Here is a 9,934-nt window from a genome sequence, read left to right on the forward strand (position 1 = left end):
TCAACGTTTTCTTGAGCGCTCAAAGTGGCTGCTTGTTCAACCAACTCTTTCCGTTGTGGTCTGGTGCTCCTCTGCAAGATAGCAGAAAATGCTGTCTTGAGATTGTTTGTAATCGTCAATAGCAAATGTTCTCAGCAGCGAATCAATGTCGTGCCTAAATATACACAATTTTAATATAAATTATATATACGACAACAAATTTAAACGAGGCATACCTACACTGAGACTGTGAACCGTGTGATGGAGCTGGTGTTGGAGTAGTTGTGTCAGGCTGGGATTGCATTTGTTGTGCAGGAGAGCCAGCAAGTTGTTGGGTGGTGTTGTCTGCTGCTGCTTCTGTTGCTGAATGATTTGCAATTGTGGTACTTGTTGATACATTTGTTGTAATTGCGGATGGGACAACTGCGGTTCCAAACGTGACAGGATCCTTGAAGACTACTCCCGGCTTAACATCGTGAATTTCAATGGCTAGAGTTTTGCAAAGAACTTTGACTTCAAATTTAAAATTCAGTTTCCAGTCAGGCTCCCGATGTAGTTCTTCCAAAATCTACATGATTCCTAGGGTCCATTGCTTGGGTGGTTTGAAAACTTAGCTCTTAGCACATGACTCTAGTAAAACTTTCGCCACGAATGGTACGACGTACAGAAGTTCTTTATTGAAAAAAAAAATCCAACATTTGCAGGCTTAAATTGAAAGACAAGGTTAGTTACTGAACAAGCACACGGTTAGTAGTGGTTATAGGCAAGTGAAATCGGGCAAAGAAGGACGAGAGAATAGGTTGCCGGAGCAACGTGAACAGACACTGCAATCCACTGCTCTAAATATTTCACCACATCTTGGGTTCTCATGTTGAAAGATTCAATCCACGAGTATAGCTAGCCTGAAAATTTTAAAAAACAAACATTGGTAATTAAGAATGACGATTCATTAATCGTACTCGTGTAGGAATAGATGTCAAAGATATTTAGAGAGCGTAATTCTTCTAATGAAAGTGACGTCACTCCTTCCCGTTAAAGAACTTTATCTTAAATAAGGATTTCTTACGCTCTCTGCGACAATCGACGCCGCTGATTCTAGAAAATATTGAAAACGATTTTAAACTGGAAAAAATTGAAACAAAATTTTAAAAATATGTGGGAGAAATAAATAACTTACCTTGTGTCGAGGTAAGTTATTAAGTTATAGGCTCCGCTTTAGAGATACACGTTCCAATACGTCATTCTTAATCAAAAACTGGGCCGCATCGCCAATTTTAGAAACAGTCAAATCCACTTCAAATACTTCACCACAGTCACCTAAATTTTAAAAAGTATTTAGTAGAGGTCAAACATAATAAAAAAATCAACCCAACCTGAAGGGGGAGCGTGAAACAAAGCAGAAAGCTCCTCGTTTGTTAGAAAGCATGCGTCAATGTGTTCCATGAAATCGGGGCAGATCGGGTTGAACTTGACCCCCTTTAATTTACACTTCTAAGCCTATGAACAAATCAATACATTAGATGTAATAACTTTAAATTACAAACAAAATTGACTTACCACTGGCGGCAACTCCACGTAACCTGGGGTAATTTGTTTCAGTCGTGATAGAGGAGTCTTTTGTTGATTTCCATAATCAACAAAAAGAATGTTGGCAATGTCATCAACAATACTGAGGATTTGCGAGCGATAGTAACAACCGTCTTCGTCAAAACGAGCCACGCACGGAGTTCCGGGTCTGGGCAGATCCTCGTGCAAGTCATTAGGAGACAAGGCACCATCAAACCTATCAAGTTTTTCCAATTTTTCCTAAGACAAGCAAAATGAAATTTTACTTTTTCAGGTCGTTATTTTCAAAAACTTTTACCTGATGGGAATCGTCAACTGAAGCAATATGGAAATAAAGATTCCCGTCTTTAAAACTGACGACGGGATAACAAGCTATGACGACACCGATTGGTTTGTCGAGAACGCTGCGACTTTTATACCGCGGCGCGGCAAATTCTTCGTTAAAGACAATGGCTCCGGTAGCTGTATCTTCCACCAATCGCACAGGATATTTGCCTACGGGATCCGGATTAGTAAACGTCGCGGATAATACCTTATCTCTGGTTCGGCTTTCTAATTCTCGTACTTCTTCTTGAGTCCAGACGCGAAATGAGGCTACTCCACCCAGCCGGCAGTGATACGCAAACGAAGGTAGCTGAATGAATTCTGCGTCTATGCTTTTGATTTGTCCGATGGGGACAAGTTGCTTGTTTCCATAATCGAAGAAAAGAACTATGGCTCGCAGATGATCATAGATTTTCAGAATTTGTTCTCGGTACCAAATACGGTCTTGGTCGTATCTCGCCACACATGCCACGCCGACCCGCGGATCCTTAATGGACGGCCTGGACTCTTCTGTTTTTTTTTTAAAAGTACATAATTATTTTTTAATCATTGAAAACCATCTAATAATGTAGAACATCTTACCGGAATAAAAGCTGTGTAATGTTGATCCAAATTTTACCAGGCTGTTGCCGGAATCAACGAAATGCAGGTAGAAACTCGACGAGTCATCTACGTAAACAACTTTGATTTGCTTTTTACCCGGCGTTGGCTGCCCTTGTATAGGCAAGCCAAAGGGTGACGTAAAGAACACATTTCGTGGAGAGTTAGAAAGAACTGCTGCTGGATGAAAGAGCAATTCCCCCTCACAGTGTTCAAATGCAGCCGGTCCTCCAAACTTTTCTTCAATCAGTTGATCAGCCAGCAGCCGATTATTTGAATCAATCAGCCTTACACCTTGATGTTCACCGTACATTGCCACGGGGATGACTTCCCATATTCTATCTTCGACATTGGCCTTAAAAAACTGCTTTGCCAAATCACTCCATTGCCGGGTAAGAGTGGTATTGTCAAATTTGGCTATGACATCCACAAGTACAAATTTTTCAGCAAGGGGAGGGCAGTCACGGATAGACCAAGCTGCACATAACTTCTTTGGTTCACACCCAGCAATGTCACCAAAGTCCAGTGTCCGAATGCAGTTTAGATGAACTCGATGTGTCTTCCTAGAATCAACACAAAAGACTTCAAGCCTGCCAGAGTTCTTCAACTTCAATTCTTGATCTGCTGACTTTCTGACTCTGTGCCACCTAAAGTCAATATAGACACACAAAATTTCTTCACTGTCCAGGTCACCAGGATTCATGGGTGGGTCTTGTTTTTCTAATTGTGACTTGAGTTTTTCCAGATGCAAATCCATCTCCAAATTCCAAATTCGATCTTTTGTAGATCCCCAGAAATACAGACATGACTCTTGATGACCACGAACGGAGTCGTCAATATAGGTCACGTTGACCAACATGTTAGATGCAACCATTTTCAATATCTGAAAACGTCAAAAAGAAGTAAACATTAAAACACTAACTTAACTTGGAATAAACAGAATAAAGACACACACAAAAAAACACAAAAAACAAGGCAATAGAGAATAATTAAAAAAACTTACTTATTCAAAATTGAGATTTCTTTCTCGGTGGAATTTTCTTGACTCGCGTTTCTCGTTTTCTCTGCTGAATAACTGTTTCTTGTCACCAAGAAAAAAATGGCCGATCTCATTTGACAAAGAAAGAAACGTTGCCAAGTCTACAACATAACCAAATGTAAATTCAACAAAAAAATAACGAATAGCTTTTGCAAGGTGGCTTTTTTTTTATCAAATTTCTATTTATAATATTCATTTGAAATTGGGGGGACTCAGCGAATAATTTTGGGGCCCCGGGAAAAAAAGAGAAAGGAGCTGAACGCTCGGCGTTATATTCTCTTCCACTGGTCTTAATATTATTATTTGTTGTTGTTGTTGTTGTTGTGGTGGGAAACATATTTTACGACAGCGAATGAAATATCATCAAAAATTAATTCAGAAAGCCAAGTCATTTGGGGGTTGGGCCCTGGCCATTTTTTATTATTTGAGACCGGACCGATCGACCGATATTGCTGTTTGCCGGTTTTCCCTTTTTATCCGGCCGGCAATGTTGTCTCACGCGCGCACCCAGGAAATATCAACTGCTGATCCGCGCCGGGATTGTCTCTTTTTTTCTTATTTCTTCTTTACATTTCTATTTTCTTCCCATCGTCAACCGACAAATGTTGTTGTTGTTGGTGTGACTTTGTCCTTTGTGTGCGTATAGTCCTTTCTCTTGCTCACGCATTGGCCATTGGGCCAATTGGCTTGTTTTCTCCTGCTGGGCACGCTACACGCATGTATGAACAATCGCACGGATCCCTCGTGTGGGTTTGTGTTGTGTGCGTGTTGAATTATGGAAGGGGAAAACTTTTAACGCCAGCACATTTTCGCTTGGCAAACATTTTCTCTCTCTCTCTCTTTCTCTCCCAATTTTGATATTATTATTACATTTCCTTTCTCCTTCCTGCGAATAACGCTGTGCCAACTGGCAGCAGTTGAACGCCATCGAATGTGTGTCTGTCAAAAAACCCCGGCTGAAATGAATATCAAAAAGTGCAGGAGAAACGGGCTGAGCTCTCAAATGAGACGACGAATCCATTTCATCATTCTTCTTCTTCTTTATACATGTTTAGCTATAGGATAGATTTATACACATACTGAGATGTTTCGCTAGTTAAGTGCACACAATTCAAAAATAGCGGGCTCGTGTATATGTGTTTCGCGGGGGAAGTGATCGTTTTGATACGGTGTGAATGAATCGCTTAAGAAAAGAACACTTTCTTACCGACTGTATAGACGCGCGACCTCAATTTTGATTTATTATCACGGGGGGAATGAAACTACTTCCACGAGAATGACGTAATGCCTTTTTTAAATACAACAAATCCTCAATAACACGGATTTGGGTGTGTGTCGGTTGTCTCGGAAATATTTTATTTCAATTCCGTGGTAGTGGGCATGAAATAATCGTCAATTGAGGCCGTAGAAGGTGCGCTAGACGCATTATATGCAAATTCTCAACCTATAATCAAATAGTACTGCTGCATAACCATTTCAGACAAGGACGACGAGACTCGAATTTTCCAGCCAATCAATCGAGTATAATCGAAACCACCACCAGCAGTTTAACTAGTCGAAACCAGACGGCAGGTCTGTAGCTACAGACGACAGGGCCGGATAAATTTGTTTACTTACATTGAAATCTGTAATACAGCAGCAGGTATGTAATATTGTAATAAAGAAAAAAAAAATCATTCTTTATCGAATATTTGAAATGTTTATTAGCAGGTCATGCTTTTGTCCACCATTTCTATTCGTCAGCAATCTCTAGTTCGTTATCTCGTTCCCTTAGCAACGGATTTCTCCAACCACCAGCAGCTGCAACGTCTTGCCACTGGTCATCACAAGAATTTCACGCCGGTTATTAGTAGAAAATTTAGTCACTCAGCTTTCACCATAATGAGTTCGTCAAAACACCAACTGTCAAACATGTACAAGAGCCTTGAGTAGAATTTCTGGTATGTTTCCATGTATTCCACACTCGACATGTTCTCAATATATTTCTTTGTTTTAACACCATCTTTAACATTTAGGGTAGAATTTTTTGCTTTGGCCATGGAACACAAGCCACTCAATCTTGGACAGGGTATACAAAAATGATTGCTTGTTTATTGAGGCAAGTTTTACCATATTTTTCTTCGATTCAAGGTTTTCCAGATTTTGCTCCACCACAGCACGTCATTGATGCGTTGGCAGATGTCTCCAAGTCAGACAATGTTTTGTTGCAACCATATACCAGAGGATATGTAGGTACCAGTTACTCACATATTTATTATGAATTTGAGTCTACCAATTATTTTATTTAGGGTCACCCACGTCTGATTCAAGCCCTTGCAAAACTCTACAGCCAACACATTGGCCGAACCGTTGATCCCTTGACTGAAATCTTGGTTACAGGTGGTGCTTACGAAGGTAAAATTACTGCGTGGAAATGAATTGTCATCAACAAATTCTTGACGATTATCTATCTGTCTAGCTTTTTTCTGCACCATCATGGGCTGTGTCAATCCTGGAGATGAAGTCATCATCATTGAGCCCTTCTTTGATTGTTATGAGCCCATGGTTCGCCTCGCCGGGGGAACCCCTGTCTTCATCCCACTTCGTCCTGTATAACATTCGCATTGTTTCATTCTTATCGTAGTCTTATCAAATAGAAAGCTGGCGGAGAGGGCCATTCCTCTGAATGGATGACGCAGAGCTCACGTCCATATTCACCGACCGCACCAAAGCCATCATAGTCAACACTCCAAATAATCCCCTGGGAAAAATCTTTACGCAAAAGGAACTCGAATTTATTGGACAGTTGTGCATCAAATTTGACGCCTTGTGCATCATGGACGAAGTGTACTAGTGGCTCGTGTACGAACCTTACAAATACAAAATACTTACAGATACAAAATACGTTGAATTTACCTAAGGCTTACACGAACCTTAAATGTGAACTTTGTCATCACATTTGAGCGGGCAACTATGACCGTGCGTTATTCCGGTCGTTCTTCTTGATCGGATGACGGATGGATCCACTTGGAGTGCGGGCGAGTCTTTTGTATAACAGAGTCGTTTCTTCAATCAACTCGGGAGTCGGAAAGTTAGCCATAAGCATCTTCGATGAGATTTCTCCAGGGTAGTCCAGGTCCTCGGCATCTAAATCGTCAAAATATAATTTTAATTTTATGAATCCTGGTATGAAATTAAAAAAAAAAATTTATTCATCTTTTTCATTCTTTTCTTACAATTTCACAGGTGACCCATATGTGGCCAATTATTTTGCCCATAACAATCAGGTTGCGGAAAATAAAAGGCAATGAGCCACCATATTTATCAACCACCTTATTATTATGGGAGCAATGACTATTGATGTTCAAAAGGGGAACAAATTCGAGGAATATGTCAATAGCCTAAATGCTGCAAATGCGCCAAGGGGCAACTTTACAGTACACAATGCCCGAACAAAAGTGGAAAATTGCTTCCTTAGCCGCAACATCATGAAAAGTCAAACTGGAGAACCGGGGGCATATCGCTGCTACCTGCGGTACCTCCACAATAACCGTAGTAAGTTAATTTTAGAAATTAAAAAATTTTAACTGTTTTTTTATTTTTCAAATTTTTTTTAGTCGTAGTTTCTGCAGACATCATTGCTACCCTTAAGTAGGAATCACTTAACCTAGCTTATCTGGGGCCGTATTCTAGCCTTGGCTTAAATTCTGGTCTTAAACTTACTAAAATTTCTTAAATAATTTTCTCACGTAAGCTAGGAAAAAATCTAAGTTCGTCTTTTCAATAAAGACGTATTCTAGCTTAAATTTTCTTACTATTTATTTCTGAACGTAGTATAAGTTTGAATCACAAGACCAGATTTTTCAAGCATAGAATTTTTTATTTTCTTAGAGGGCGGGGCTTATCGCAGCCATTGCGTACAATAATAGATGCTGTTTAGTTTCCTAAGGAAATTTACAAAGTCTGCTAGAATTTTGTTTGAAAGTAAACAAAACTTTTTTATGCAAATTAATAGGAATTTGAACTTTTAATTAGTGTTTTATTGTCTCAGTGAACAATTTGCGTGCATTATTGCCCCAGCAGCAAAAGAAAAAGCTGTCATGACAAATTTATATAGTTGCAGAATTTATCGCAAGATAGGTAACTAGAATTGTGTTTTTAATTACTGTAATTTTAACTTAATTATTGCTTGTATTTGGTTTAGAACCATGTTTTCTTCTTGTCTTGAAGCTGGATACCAATTAAAGTGGTGGTATCACAGCATATTAATTGCTAACACAAGTATTGCTGAATCTATGTGAAGGGTGACAAGACAGGTATTCCAGCATTACGTTAACTTATTTTTTTGGTAGGTGGTGGCTCACAGAACAGTGAAACTAAGGCCATAGCATTTCAAAATGTTTATCTCTCCATGGCAAAACAAAAGCTGGCTCTTCAAGACAGTTCTAAATCTATTATTTAGTGACGCAGTGAAATTTCAAGTTGATAAGAGTGTGTATGTAAAAAATATGTATTTTAATAAACCATAACACATAACTAACATGAAATTGATTTACTTTAATTATTATGGCACTTTGCAAAATTTTGTTATATAGTTAGAGTTAGTACTTACGAGCAATGTTTAGGGAAATATAGGGAATTAACACTTGAAAATACTAAAAACTAGAACAACAATAGCTGTAAGAAATAGCTTTAGCACGGAATTGTAAGAAAATAACCGCTGTAATCCAACAAATAGTTGCCTTACAAAAATTTGCTAACTTAAGACTAAAAAGACAAGTTAAAAAAAATCTTAAGAAAAAATGGTGAGTTGAGAAAAGCTAGAATACGGTTTTAGGAAAATCCAAGCATAAATTAGATTTTTAAGCCAAAAAAAGTAATATAAGAAACAAATCCGCGCTTAAGTCAAGGCTAGAATACGACCCCAGGCTCTTCAACACCGTTTCCAAGCGATCAATCACGTACATATGTTCTTGAAGGTGATTCTGATTCTGGTAAACCATCACCGGCTTGTACATCCCTTCGACTTGTATCTTACATTCCGTTGTCATCAAGGACTAAGTTACCACCAAGATCTCATTTGGCGCCTGTTGACACTTATTCGTTAGATAAAAAACAAGAGGCTAAAGGCAACAACAAATGAGCGTAAATCAGGTTGTAAAGAAAGCGAAATTTTCCGTTTGTGAAGATAGTACTGCATCTGCGAGCCACCACGTAAAGGAACGTCGACTGAAGGTTCTCCTTTTGTCTATACAAATTTGACGGGAGATAGGCGTCCCATTTGAATCATCTGAGCTCCCCAATGATGTTCATGAATTTTTGTTTCATACAGCTGAACAACTGTAGTTGTATTACGTATATGAATATTGGGATGAATACAATTTTCAAAATTAATTGTTTGTTATTCTTCTCCTTTTGGCAAAACCTAGGTGAAGAATAAGGGAATCAGACTCATATTATTTTCATTACGCCTATCAGGAGGTTCGTCATTGTCATCGTCGGATAAATCCTCCATTTCGTCTTCATCCAAATACTGGTTACAATCAAGAGCTATTTTTTTGAGAACACAACATGCTACTATAACTCTGTATAGAGAGCGATGGGACACGTAAATTAGAATTGCAAACTACAATTTTAGGTTCTTAATTCTGACCTAGAACTTCTTGTTGGTGAGAGACGTAATTCAACATGTAGGCAATGAAATCTCTTTTTTAAAATGCCAAATGCACGTTCAACTGTGCACCTTGTAGCTTTGTGGGATTGAAAAAATCTCTCCTATTAGGTATAAAGAATATGGATATAACTAACTAACACCAATTGAAATGGCTACCCACTTTGATTACTACCTCTTTCGGTGTTGAAGGTTTCCATATGGGGTAATTAGGTATGCTGCTCAGGTATACCCACTGTCCCCAAGAAGGAAACCATTTCCGAAAACTCCGTTAATAAATTTCCTTCCTTAACGCTTCCTTTGAATATAGTGGAATCGTGGCAACTACCCGGTTTCGTTGCATTAACAGATAAGAACCAAAAATGAGCATCACAAATCACCTTTAAAAACAAGATGAAGACTGTAGAAGAATATGTGAGAATAACCAAATAAAACGAATAACATTACTTGCACATTGATTTAATGGTAATTCTATCTATTAACATAATCCTTTCGTAGTCAAATGGGCGCGGGATACGTACCGTATCATTCAGAAAAAGCTGACAGTTTTGTTCAGCGTTGTCAGGTGACAAAAGTGTCAGGTTTTCTTGAAGATGCTGTACATGTGTTCCGTCGACACACCCAGCAACACCGGGTATTCTAGCAATATTCTGAAAATCATGTTTTACCTACAAATTACGCAGTTAATAGGGATTACTATGAAAAATATTGCTGATTTACCTTCAACAAGTCAGCAGGAAAACAATGTAATTGTTAGATTCTTGTGAGAGGGCCAA

The 9,934-nt window shown here is 38.7% G+C and overlaps 2 protein-coding genes across 2 annotated transcripts; one reads left to right on the forward strand and one right to left on the reverse strand.

Annotated features, from left to right (window-relative positions):
- Positions 1 to 236: 236 nt before the first annotated feature.
- Positions 237 to 3,547, reverse strand: LOC124320733 (tudor domain-containing protein 1-like). Its single transcript, XM_046783610.1, has 7 exons — positions 3,473 to 3,547; positions 2,452 to 3,352; positions 1,844 to 2,379; positions 1,537 to 1,785; positions 1,353 to 1,476; positions 1,157 to 1,296; positions 237 to 1,074 (listed from the first exon to the last, which is right to left on the reverse strand). The coding sequence occupies exons 2-5, from the start codon at positions 3,341 to 3,343 to the stop codon at positions 1,471 to 1,473; spliced, it is 1,683 nt and encodes a 560-aa protein (XP_046639566.1). The 5' UTR covers positions 3,344 to 3,352; positions 3,473 to 3,547; the 3' UTR covers positions 237 to 1,074; positions 1,157 to 1,296; positions 1,353 to 1,470.
- A 1,909-nt stretch (positions 3,548 to 5,456) lies between these two features.
- On the forward strand, positions 5,457 to 6,357 carry LOC124321269 (kynurenine aminotransferase-like). The gene is made up of 5 exons (XM_046784187.1): positions 5,457 to 5,576; positions 5,639 to 5,736; positions 5,797 to 5,902; positions 5,967 to 6,097; positions 6,145 to 6,357. Exons 1-5 carry the CDS (start codon positions 5,459 to 5,461, stop codon positions 6,226 to 6,228), a joined length of 537 nt encoding a protein of 178 aa, XP_046640143.1. The 5' UTR covers positions 5,457 to 5,458; the 3' UTR covers positions 6,229 to 6,357.
- Positions 6,358 to 9,934: the final 3,577 nt, after the last annotated feature.

This window comes from Daphnia pulicaria, chromosome 1, assembly GCF_021234035.1.
Source record: "Daphnia pulicaria isolate SC F1-1A chromosome 1, SC_F0-13Bv2, whole genome shotgun sequence".
Classification (NCBI taxonomy): Eukaryota; Metazoa; Arthropoda; class Branchiopoda; order Diplostraca; family Daphniidae; genus Daphnia; species Daphnia pulicaria.